Source organism: Zeus faber (genome assembly GCF_960531495.2).
Source record: "Zeus faber genome assembly, chromosome: 11".
Classification (NCBI taxonomy): Eukaryota; Metazoa; Chordata; class Actinopteri; order Zeiformes; family Zeidae; genus Zeus; species Zeus faber.
In genome coordinates, this window is record NC_137205.1 from 11,354,292 (window position 1) to 11,366,270 (window position 11,979).

General features: G+C 43.1%; 1 protein-coding gene across 2 annotated transcripts; it reads left to right on the forward strand.

Annotated features, from left to right (window-relative positions):
* The first annotated feature begins 594 nt into the window (after positions 1–594).
* On the forward strand, positions 595–10,206 carry LOC307236467 (casein kinase I). 2 transcript variants are annotated; one of them, XM_080008898.1, is made up of 11 exons: positions 595–758; positions 3,741–3,831; positions 4,024–4,134; positions 4,328–4,476; positions 6,624–6,852; positions 8,871–9,041; positions 9,198–9,346; positions 9,439–9,628; positions 9,754–9,893; positions 10,004–10,072; positions 10,174–10,206. In XM_080008898.1, exons 2-10 carry the CDS (start codon positions 3,756–3,758, stop codon positions 10,034–10,036), a joined length of 1,248 nt encoding a protein of 415 aa, XP_079865024.1. In that variant the 5' UTR covers positions 595–758; positions 3,741–3,755; the 3' UTR covers positions 10,037–10,072; positions 10,174–10,206. The 2 variants fall into 2 exon arrangements, with proteins under 2 accessions (XP_079865024.1, XP_079865023.1); XM_080008897.1 differs by having other exon boundaries at positions 10,004–10,195.
* The last annotated feature ends 1,773 nt before the right edge of the window (positions 10,207–11,979 follow it).

Sequence of the window (11,979 nt, forward strand, 5' to 3'; positions counted from 1 at the left end):
TTAATTCACACCGAATATATACATATATGTGTATATAAATACACATATAGAATACAATAAGTATTTCAAGATTCAAGATTCAAGATTTTTATTTGTCACATACATATACATACTTCCATACATATATGCAGTGAAATGTAATGCAACGCACCCGGTGATAGCACACAATAAGTCCTAGGAAAAAGTACAAAAATAAAATAAAATAAAAAGTAGAAAATTCCTTTCTAATAGACTGACTAACTGACTCCTAAAACGTAATACAGTAAGTGGAATACTTATAGAATAAGATAAAAAAAATATATAGAATAAAATACAATAAAAAATAAATTGAAATAAAATGGAATAGGTAGAAGGAATATGCCTATGTATATACAGATATGTGCATTTAAAGTGGCATGTATGTACTGTGTGTAGCAGGGGGAGGGGGCAAACAAAGTGGTTGTACCAACATTATATTTTTAGAGCGTTGAAAAAGGTTTGAACAAAGACAAAACATCAACTTCTTCTGGCTCCAACGCCCTGCGGGTGACGTCATGTTGTCAGCGGTGCCTCGCGAGACGGGAGGGGGAGACACAGCGTGCGGGCCGACGCTGCTCGGGGACTGAACAGGGAGCGCAACCGACGCCAGAGCGAAGAATCGGGGGGTATGAACGCCGCCAGAATCCGCTCCCATCCTCCGCCACCCATGCCCGTGTCCGACTGACAACCACCGGATCAACATCTCCAGCGAACCAGCTCTCGGATAAACCCAGTATCAGGTGGGTGGCGGACCGGGGACGCGGGGAAACCAGGGGGGAAAGAGGGCCCGGTTCGGCGGAATCCGAGGCTCCTATTCACGGCTATGAGATAAGGGGGGAGGGGGCGAATGGAGATGGCTATCAACCACGGGCTAACCTAGGGTGCGGCTACTGGTGCAAATACAAAAACAACAACAAAATAACACTGCGTGTTTTCCAGCACACCCGAGATCGGAAATATTAATCTAAAATGGCGTGTATGTCGGGATTAACGTCCAGTTATTTCCACTACACTCAGCAGCTAATACGTATTAGCTAGTGCTGCTGGTGTGGAGACTAGCTTCCCCCAATCTAACTGAATTGTGTGAATCGTTTTGTCAGTGAAGCGTTTTGCTCGTGTCGTCGGTCTCAAACCGCCATTTCGTCGCGGGGTCGCCGCCGAAATAACATTAGAGCTGATATTATTATTTGAAATGAAACAGGCATCTAAAATAGATCGAGTGCCGTGGCCTAACAACCAATATATCCAGGTGCAAGCTGAAGAAACTGTTGTTCAACTTGTCTGTTTTGGGGTTTTTTTTTGTGTCGGGTTTTTTTTTTCTTACTCTTGAGTGTTTGTATTTTGGAACTAAACCTTTAGTTGCGTGAGCGGTGGATGCTGGAGAGGTGCAGTGCTTTTTTTTTTTTTCTCTCTCTCTCTCTCTCTCTTCTGGCGACTGGGAAGTGGACTCCAGGTTTCTGCAGCCTGAAATGATGTCTTCAATCCACTGCACTTCTCGCTTCAGATTAAGGAAATTAAGCGAGGAGTTTACCCCAAACACAGGGCCCCGCTTCATGGAGAGAACGGCCACTGGAGTGCACCCATATTTCCCGTTTCGGTGCTACAACCATTTACTATAAGCGTAATTATTGCCCACCTACTGTTTACAGACCATTGACAAATCTTCTCCCTTCGACTGTAACCGTCTGGCTGTAGCGGGATAAATGCTGTGTATCTGTCCACTGTCGTAGGCTGATTTCAGCTGGCTGTCCTCCCAAAATTGAAATCAGGCTTCAAATGTTCCCTGGCCAGCTGCAAAAAGGACAATTGGACATTGTATTTTCATTGCGACGAAATGTCGACATCACCCGTTGTTTATTATTTTTACTTTGCCAATTGTATGGTCTGTCTAGTTTAAACGTTTTGGAAACCTCAATATTCTGGTTGTCAACATGCATGATACCTTTTTTTTTATTTTTTTTATTTTTATTATTATTAAATGCAGACACACCACCACTCAATCCCAAGCCCATAGAATCCTATAGATTTTAAATTCTATCCTATAGAACTGTCACTATTGCATCCCAGGCAATTCATCAGTGGCCTCAAACACCTCTTGATTAATTTGGGTCCCAGACTGCAGCGTGTGTGGGAGCTGCTTGGTGTAACGGAACATAACCCTTTTATTAACGCTAATCCATTTGCTTCCAATATACTCTTGTCTATCTTGCCAGATAGAGTTGTCCGGCAAGCCTAGCGGCTGTATGTGACTTTGTGAAGTTGGAGAATATGTCACAATAGTATGTTGGAAACCTGGAAGCTATACTGCCCTGCCTCTCCTGTTAGCGGTTTGAAATATAACAAGTCTCTCCCCTAGATAGTGTTTTGTCTGTTGATAATAAGATACAGACTAGAACAATGTACCTACAGTACTTATTTTAACTAAACATGTGTGTCTTTTGTCCCTTTTGGGAGCATGCAGCTTTCACAGGACAAGAACTGCTAAGTCCTGCTATTATTTCCATGTGTGAGTCGGGCTGCCCGCAAAACTGAGGTCATCTGAGAATGCTTTGTTTTGCAAACTCTCCCATTCAGTCATGAGACTCTCATGGCAGCATTGTTTATAATATATGGGGGTTTAGGAAGCGGGCTTTTACCAGCAGAGCACCATAGGGCTGAGCAGAGATGATGCAGCCTATTTAGAATATTGTCGTTTCTATTGAGTTGTTACTGCAGCACATGATATGTGGGTTACTCAATAACAAGCCCTGGCTTTAGTCCAGAAAGAAGTTCGACTGTTTAATCAAGCGCAGTCTGACTGTGTGGACAGTGATTTTGATGATGTGGTATTGCTACATTAGGAACTAAAGAGGAAGTAGGAACTACTAGCTATAGCCTTGCTATAAAGGGAACATTGTCTTTACATCTTTTCAAATCGGTGGGGAGAAACCATAGCTCCTCCATAAATTGAACTTTGTGCCAGTACGTCCTCAGCACTTTTGCTCTCTCTGAAGTTCAGTCCACTGAATTGTTTCAGGGCTCTCTGACACAGATAAAGACAGTGATCCGCGGCTGCTCTTCCCTACGCCGCAAGCTGGAGAGCAGTGCCTTGCCTTTGCAGTGACTGCACAATGTGGCGTGGTGTAGGGAGTATTAAATAAATGATGATCCTGTTCCGGTGTCACGTGTGGTTCGGCTCCGAAGGCCCATTTTTCCCTCCCGTCGTGCTAAGTCTGCCAAGTCCCACTACTCACGCTGCAGTTGCTTTTTAGTCCACTGTTCGTCTGACTCTTATCTGGCAATACTGTCTCTCTGTCAGGGTTTTTTTTTTTTTTTTTTTTTTTTTTAATCCTCTCATACCCAGTACTACTGCTGATCCCCCACCCCCGCATACAGCCACCCTACAAATCTAATCATGGCTGGCTGGAACTCTGACAGCTGTTGGCTGATCAACTAGCAGGGATCAAGCTACACATGCTTGGTCAATTTGTTAGCATGTCTCAGATTGACAGTCACCATGTGAGCAGTTGACTCTCCTGTGGGTGTCTTCTGGCCCTCCACAAGCTGCACTACGGAGCCAACGTGGAGTCTTGGCATTTGGTTGTATTTTGGCTCATGTGCAGCAGCCTATAACTTTGCAGGATTAGTGGTTGGATAAAAGACACGATGTACAGAGCAGTCATGGTGATGTGGTGTCGTATGTCCATTTCCTTCTTCTAATCATCTCTTTGTGCTGATCTCAGTGACGACCTGCGACCATGGAGCTGAGAGTGGGGAACAAGTATCGCCTTGGGCGGAAGATAGGGAGTGGTTCATTCGGGGACATTTACCTCGGTAAGTTGGCTGAAGCATTATTTCCCTTGTCAGTTTTTATTTTCATGCCGTCAATTCAAGTTGTCCCTTTTCATACTGGGCATTTTAATGCTTTTCTCATTGCACTCATCTGGATTTTCCTACCACCCAATGTCATTGCCGTTCTGGGTAAATAAAATACCATGGCGCTTATAGCTCTTTGTGTGTCTTAAGGTGCCAACATTGCCACTGGTGAGGAGGTTGCCATTAAGCTGGAATGTGTGAAGACCAAACATCCACAGTTGCACATTGAGAGCAAGTTCTACAAGATGATGCAGGGTGGAGGTAACAAAAAACAACAATCAAAATTTAACAATATACCTTTTTCTTTTTGATTTCCAAATATTTTTCAGAACACCTACTAGGACTCTTCCAAAACCCAGATCATAATTTAGATTATTTTCTATGAAATCCAGTTTTACTGTGTCTGTGTAATTTTATGTGTCTCATCATGTCCCCCCTCTCTGCTCTTTCTCAGTTGGGATCCCTTCCATAAAGTGGTGTGGGGCAGAGGGCGACTACAACGTGATGGTGATGGAGCTGCTGGGCCCAAGTCTAGAGGACCTGTTCAACTTTTGCTCCCGCAAGTTCAGCCTCAAGACGGTCCTTCTACTGGCCGACCAGATGGTATGTCATATGAAACCCTCACATGGAGGCCAAATTATGAGAACTATTGTTGGGTTGTTTTACTGAGGCTGTTAACACCTCGCAAAATCTCAGAACATGGCTGCTTATTTCAATTTTAGAATTAGTTGAGGCGTCTCGTCTAGACACCATAACTCTGAGGTGCTAATTTGGTAAATCTTGCAGTTCATTGACCTAATCAATATCCTTTTTTTGTGCTAATCAATGGAAACTAATAGTTTTTCCAAAGTGAAACAACATCACAAGTTATATTTTGAAAGTAATCCAAAGTACAATACAAAATACTTATGAGTCATATATTACAAATGCAAATAATCAATTTGGAGGTAATTGACGCATTATTAAAAAGTGGGATGTATGGATGTGAAGAACCAAATATTGTAATACTTAAGTACTCCCCCCCTTTTCCAACTTTAATTCTCCTGTAAACTAACCACTAATTGTACGGTTCAAAGGATCTAGAGCCACCATATTGTTCTCAGTACATCAGATACACATGGAATCATATTTTTGCCTATTATTGCTCAAACTTTATGCTAATATACCAGTTGTGTCAGTGATATTAGAAATTATACCGAAATCTTGACATTAACCTAACCACAAACAAAGGTGAAATTGTCAAGGCTTGCCTCCACTTGGACTAAGGCCCAGATACTCTTCAACATAGCGATCTCCTGCACAACTCTCCTAACTAACCAGTGCTGTGTCAGTCTTAATGATATATATTGGTGTTTCACTGTCCCCAAATAGCTTGCGATGTCATCGCCTACCTTTGTCCTCTCTTCATCTTTGGTCCTGTTGTCCTCTCAGGCAATGATTCTCACCCTTATTTATTTCAATGACAGTCACGTTGATCCGCATTAGGCCACAGACCCCATTTGATCGTTTTATTGTTGGGTATGATTTGATCTAAACTTCTATAGTTAGAGATAACTGTGAAACAATGGTCAGGACTCCACATTCAGAACCGCTTTAGTAGGGGTGTAAGAAAATATCGATACACTTAAATATCGTGATATTATGTTTTGTGATACTGTATCAATTCTCAAAAACACTATTGATTTTTAATTTATAGTTTACATGCAAAGATTCATGGCAGTGGTTAATTTTGTGTTGTGTTTAAACCCCCGACTGGTCTAATAAGTTATCAAGTTTGACATGTTGCCAGAAACATACCAGATCACTGCCGAACAATTTCGGCATGCTGCTTTCGTCTTATCCACTTGTCTTTTCTACTTGTCTACGTTGTTGTATTTCAGCGGGAAACCGGAGTGTTCTCAAACAGGAGACCTTAATGATAAGGGAAGGGTCTTGAAGTTCTGGCTTCTTGTTTTCATTGGCCTTGACGTTAGCTAGCCAGAGGCTTGGCTGGGCTTGCTAAGCTAAGCGTGCTGTGTGTGTGTAGTGCGCTCAAAGTGCAAGGCGGAGACTAAACAAACTTCCAGCCTGCCACTTAATGTTTGTGGGAACTCTGATTTGAAGTATGTTCCGCACGCAAAAAAAGCCTACTTTGCGTTGGGTACACATCTGCACCCTACCGAAAGTCCTGTATGAATATGTGTACAGTTACACCCCACAAGCGATGTTTGTTTTATTTTCTTAATTTGTTTACCTAAAAAATCCTGTAAGCACTTTTATTTTTTTATTTTTTACTAATCTAGGCAAATGTTAATTCCTTGGCTCAGATTGCACAAAAAGTATTGCTATGATGTCGGATGTTACAGGGACTGTAATAAATAACAATGCAGATGCCACTGTTCTGATTGCATATGACAGTTTTCCTAAAATTAGATTAAAAATAATTGCAATATATCGCCTTACTTACAGTATCGCACTATATTGAATCGTAAGCCCTGTATCTTGATACGTATCCTATCGCCAGATTATTGCCAATTCACAGCCCGAGTTTTCTTCTTGAAGCCTGCCACTGATTTAGCTTCTGGAATTTTAGTGTCGCACATGTTGCAAAACAATACTCGTCAAATTTCATTGAGTATCAAACTTTACTTTTGCTACTTTAATTACTTCCGCTTGTTGGTGTTCCGAACAGACAATCGCACTGCAAATGTGTGTAATTTATGTATAGATCAAAATATAGCATTTGTAATGTATCCTCATTGTCCCCCTAGATCAGTCGCATCGAGTACATCCACTCCAAGAATTTCATCCATCGGGACGTGAAGCCAGACAACTTCCTGATGGGGCTCGGCAAGAAGGGGAATCTGGTGTACATCATTGACTTCGGATTGGCCAAAAAGTACAGAGATGCACGCACACACCAGCACATCCCATACAGGGAGAACAAGAACCTGACCGGCACTGCCCGCTATGCCTCCATCAACACACATCTGGGAATCGGTAAGATGCCGCTCAGGGGTGTGGAAACATGTAATCATTTAATGCGTGTATGTTGCCCTGGTTTGTAAGCTCTTTGTTAGTTAGCCATCACATCCCCTGCCAGTTGGTTTGGGTCAAAATTGTGCCCCAAAACACTGTGCAAGGCAAAAAAAACCAAAACTTAATTGTTCCAAAAAGTCTATTCATGTCACTGGAAGCTTTCTGCAAACACCATGTTGAGTCATTGGAGCTGGCATGTGGTAATGTTTTCCTCCTCTCGACACTCATCTGTAGCTCTGAGGTTCAAGTTCAAGATATTATTTCTCACATACATACACATACGGTCGTACATATATGCAGTGAAATGTCATGACACCCGGTGATTACACACAAGCTCTATAAGCTCGAAAAATACTCAAATGTGCGTAATCGACACGTGGCACTCGTGCAGGCGGCCGCAAGGGGCGGCGCCACAATCGCGATTCTGGGTTCTATAATTATATAATAGGATTAAGTGTCTGTGTTGTATTAAATATGCATCTAAATCCTCCGAAATGAAACTTTACCATAACTTACCTCCAGTACTTATCTCACAGAGTAGAAATCCTAACAAAGCAGGCAAATGAAAATTTTCACAGACAAGTCAAACCGGATCCTTGTCTTGTTTACGGAAGTGACGTCAGCAATTCTTACTCGGCGATACATGCCCCCTCCACAACAATGTCTCCAGGTGTGTGTAAAAGTAGTACGATTTAAAGGTTGAACTCTTATCAGAACGGTTTTATATTGTGACTTCACATCATATGGAATATGGATGAATGATCTTCACCTGGACTGTCGCTATGATAGCGATGTACTACATGCAGCTGTAGTACAATTGATTTTTCTAGTTATAATATCAAATGTAAATATAAGTCTTGAACGAACCCTACACTGTGATGATAGAACACCACCAGGCACGTTGGCACAGCGTATGGGCGCTACATTCTGTAAGTGCCGCTTTCTTTTAAAACTGCTATTGGAGCTCCACTGGCCAGGTCAGCTGCACGGGGCCCTCGCGGGGCTGGGCAGTGTTTCTGATTTTGATAGGTCTATTAAGTGCTTGCGGCTACACAAGCCTTTTCCATACAAACATGAGATATAACTACATATAAATGTTTTTTTAAAGAGTGCAATCAGTTTCAATGTGTTTTATATGAGTCAACATTGTACCAGAGAGCTAGAGCTGCTGTCAGATTTGCTGATTGATCAAGACCCAAAGAAATACAAAGAACAAACATAACGGAAATACATAGATATAATGCAACGCAGTACAAAGATGTCCTACTGACAAACTTACGAGTTGTGAACGCTTTTGTCCGTCATCTGTCATCCTCGGTATTGTTTTGCTTTTATAAATCCGTCACATTGCCTCACTCGATGTTGTCTGAGAGCCTAACAATGCTCCCTGAATATTTTAGTGGCTTTAATCTACAGCGAGGTTCTTTTTCCATTCAGGAAGCAAAAAGTGTTCTTCTCTTAGATCGAATAGGCTTAAGTGTTGTTTTTTTGCTTTGTTTTTTCACGGCAAAGTTTCTTCTTTTAATGTTGTTGCCATCAGATTTGGGGGGGACTACGGGCTCATTAGCGCAAGCAGAAACAGAAAGGGGGCGTGGGTGGGATGTCTGGCATGGAAAACAAGTTGTCATCTTGGGCCCCAGCCTCATCATTCCTATATAATGTACTGTAATAGATATTGTGCGGAGCATTCATTATATGGCTCAGCCTTCAAAATGGTCTGTGCTTGAACAGAAATATAACTGTTTTATTTTAAGACGTGTCTTTTGAGATATTTTCTTATTTTTAACAAACCTTTCGATCATCATTTCTATGTGCACTTTGGCACATTATTTTGATACAACTAATGCGTGACGCAATTCTCTGATAATGACTTAAGTCAGCCAGAAAACAAATGACGTTGCATCTCCGTTGTCTTTTAAAGCGTGCTCTCTCCTTGTTTCGGTAACCCTGCAAGTGTTTGTCCCACTCTCTGTCCACAGAGCAGTCCAGGCGCGATGACCTGGAGTCTCTCGGCTACGTTCTCATGTACTTCAACCTGGGCTCCTTGCCGTGGCAGGGCCTCAAGGCGGCCACCAAGAGGCAGAAGTACGAACGCATCAGTGAGAAGAAAATGTCCACTCCCATAGAGGTGCTCTGCAAAGGATACCCCTGTGAGTCCACTGTCTTTGGGCAGCCGTGGTTAGATATTCTAGTGTTTTTCGTCAGATTTGCTCTGGTGTAAGTTAAAAGATAACACTTTATTGATTCGAAGGCCAAAGGCTTGTCTCTGCTCTGAACTTCTGTGCCGTCCGGTCCTCTTGACACAGCCGAGTTCTCCACGTACCTGAATTTCTGTCGCTCGCTGCGTTTCGACGACAAGCCGGACTACTCGTACCTGCGACAGCTGTTCAGGAACCTCTTCCACAGACAGGGCTTCTCCTACGACTATGTCTTTGACTGGAACATGCTCAAATTTGTGAGTTACGATTTAGTCGTTCATTGTAGCTTTTCATGCAACCTTTTCACCTGGTCTCTCGTGTGGATTCATGGTGATCTCTCAACCCCCAGGGTGCCAGCCGGACAGCCGAAGACGGCGACCGGGAACGGAGGACGGCAGACGACAGGGATGATCGGGGAGCCCCCAGGGGGTCTGCCACACGGGGCCTCCCCCCGGGACCCAACCCCCCACCTGCCAACAGAGTCAGGAACGGACCGGAGCAGGCCATCTCCAACCCAGCCTCGCGGGTCCAGCAGTCGGGTGAGTCTGAATTAGAGTAAATGAGCTCTACAGTGCACAGAATATTCTAATACGCGCCTGGCCCTAAATGGCCATGACACAGTTTGATTATCATCAAAGGCCCTTTTTTATTTTTGCCACCTTAGGCAACACGTCACCCCGTGCGATATCCCGCGCGGAGAGGGAGAGGAAGGTGAGCATGCGGTTACATCGGGGGGCTCCCGCTAATGTGTCGTCCTCTGACCTCACAGCCCGTCATGACCCGTCCCGAATCTCCACGTCACAGGTCAGAAGATGCGCCCGTCGCCCTCTACTTTAGCGACTTCAGCTTATTCGTCTTGTTGCAGTCGCTTATTACCGTTGCCTCTGAGTCACTAACTTTCTGTTTGCTTCCAGGTCAGCATGCCGTTCGAGCATGTGGGGAAGTGAAGTCCTCAGGCTCTGCGTTGTGAATGAAACCGACAGGTGGGGCCCGATTTTACTTGTGCTAGCTGGGTAGACGGACAGACAGACGACAGACAAACACAATCTCACTCTCTCCTCATTGAACCTGCTTCTTGTTGCAGGGCTCCGAGAGATGCAAATCGCTCCAGGTTGTTGTTTTTTTTTTGTTTGTTTTTTTTGGGGGGGGGGGGGGGGGGGGGGGGTTCTTTTCTGAAATATGTTGGTTTTGTTTTGTCTTTTATATAATTGCCAATAAGACACCGTGGATCTTTTAGGAATGCACAGACCCTGAAAGATCAAAAAAATTTACAGTATCCGGCTTCTTGGATCATTCTGGGACCTCGGTTTACAATCAATGACACCCACCACCACAATACAAGGGGAGAATGAACACCATTTCAAGTCTTGTCTCCTCTCCTATTTCCCGGGGGTAACTCATCACGCTCGCCCCATATCCGGCTCCAGATGAACATTCCCACAATGCCCCGTCGGTCAAATGTGAAGTATTGTTGGCGTCAAAGAAGCTTGATGGAAGGTGTCATGGTGCACAAACATGATTCTGGCCTGGGACGAACTGCCCATTGGCTTTATGGCTATGTTTTATTTTGTACTCTGCAAGCGACAGTTGTACCTTTTTATTTTTTTTTTATGAATGACATAACCTGTTTTAATGTTTCCTAGAATAGTATTGGGGATGTATAGTATCCTGGTTTGTGAATACATTGCATTGATCGAAATGCACCCTTTCGCGGTTAGATTGGAGGTCTGTGTTTCCACGAGCGGACTGCTAAAAGATGTAAGGGCGGAGAGGTGTAGTTGAGGTGGGGGGGGGGGGGGGGGGGACAGGATGAAAGCAGAAGGAAGGATGCGTAAGTGATTGTTTTAGCCGTCATGGTTTTTGAAATTGCGATTGGTGCGTCGCCCATGATTTACCCATGTCTTACCGACTTATTAGTCCTGCAGTAAAGTTCAGCAGTCCACTTCACTTGTTTTCTCATGCATCCTCAGCATCTTGCCCCACACACCAACACGCACACCACACTTTTTGTGTTGGCTTTTTGCCCTGTTTTTGTGTTCTTTGATCATGACATTGTGTAGGTAAGAAAACAAAGGGGTAATCATAAATATTGTAAAGGCACACTATCAGCATTAGAAATTCTCAGTTTATATTCTTGCAAAAATTCTTAATGTATTTGACTGGAGCTGCCTGTTCTGGCTACAGTTTTTTTTTTTTTAAAACATTGGTTCTTAATGTCACAGCTTTTCCATTTCTTATTTTTTGTTAATGTAGGTTTGCCGGGAATGGGTGGACTGGCTAAGTTTAATACGGGGATGGGTCAAGACGTAAGACTACGTTTCTCACTGTAAATATATTTTTATTTCTGTGGAAAGCCAAAATGTGATTGGTTGTTTTAAGGTGTAAAGTAGAAAAACGCATACTAAATACGTAAATCAGGGCTGGGTTCAGGATTTTAGAAGCTATTAGAAGTACTACATTATGGGATGGGCGTTAAGCAAATGTTACACTGCCAGCTGGGTCTCAGTGTTTTGTGTGTGCGTACGTTGACAGAAAAGCACACACTCCTGCAAGCTGAGAATACAGAGTTCATAGTGTCTTTATGTTGATAATTTTTCTTTGTATCTGTGCTATTTATTTTCGACTTGTGTTTTGTCAGTGGAATCTTTAAAGCTGTACCCTTGTCATTGTTTTCCTTTTCAGTTAACCAGCCTGTAATCTGTAAATGGCATCTTGTTCACCTATTAAGTCTCGGCACTTCATTTAAATTGATGGTTTGTCCTCCCAAGAGTTAAGCCTTTCTGTCCACCTCTGAAAATGATTAGTTCATCATTTGTCTTCACAAGGTTTTTTTGTTTTGTTTTGTTTTTTTAAATAGTGATTTGGATTCAAACTTCCAGCAACCTTAATG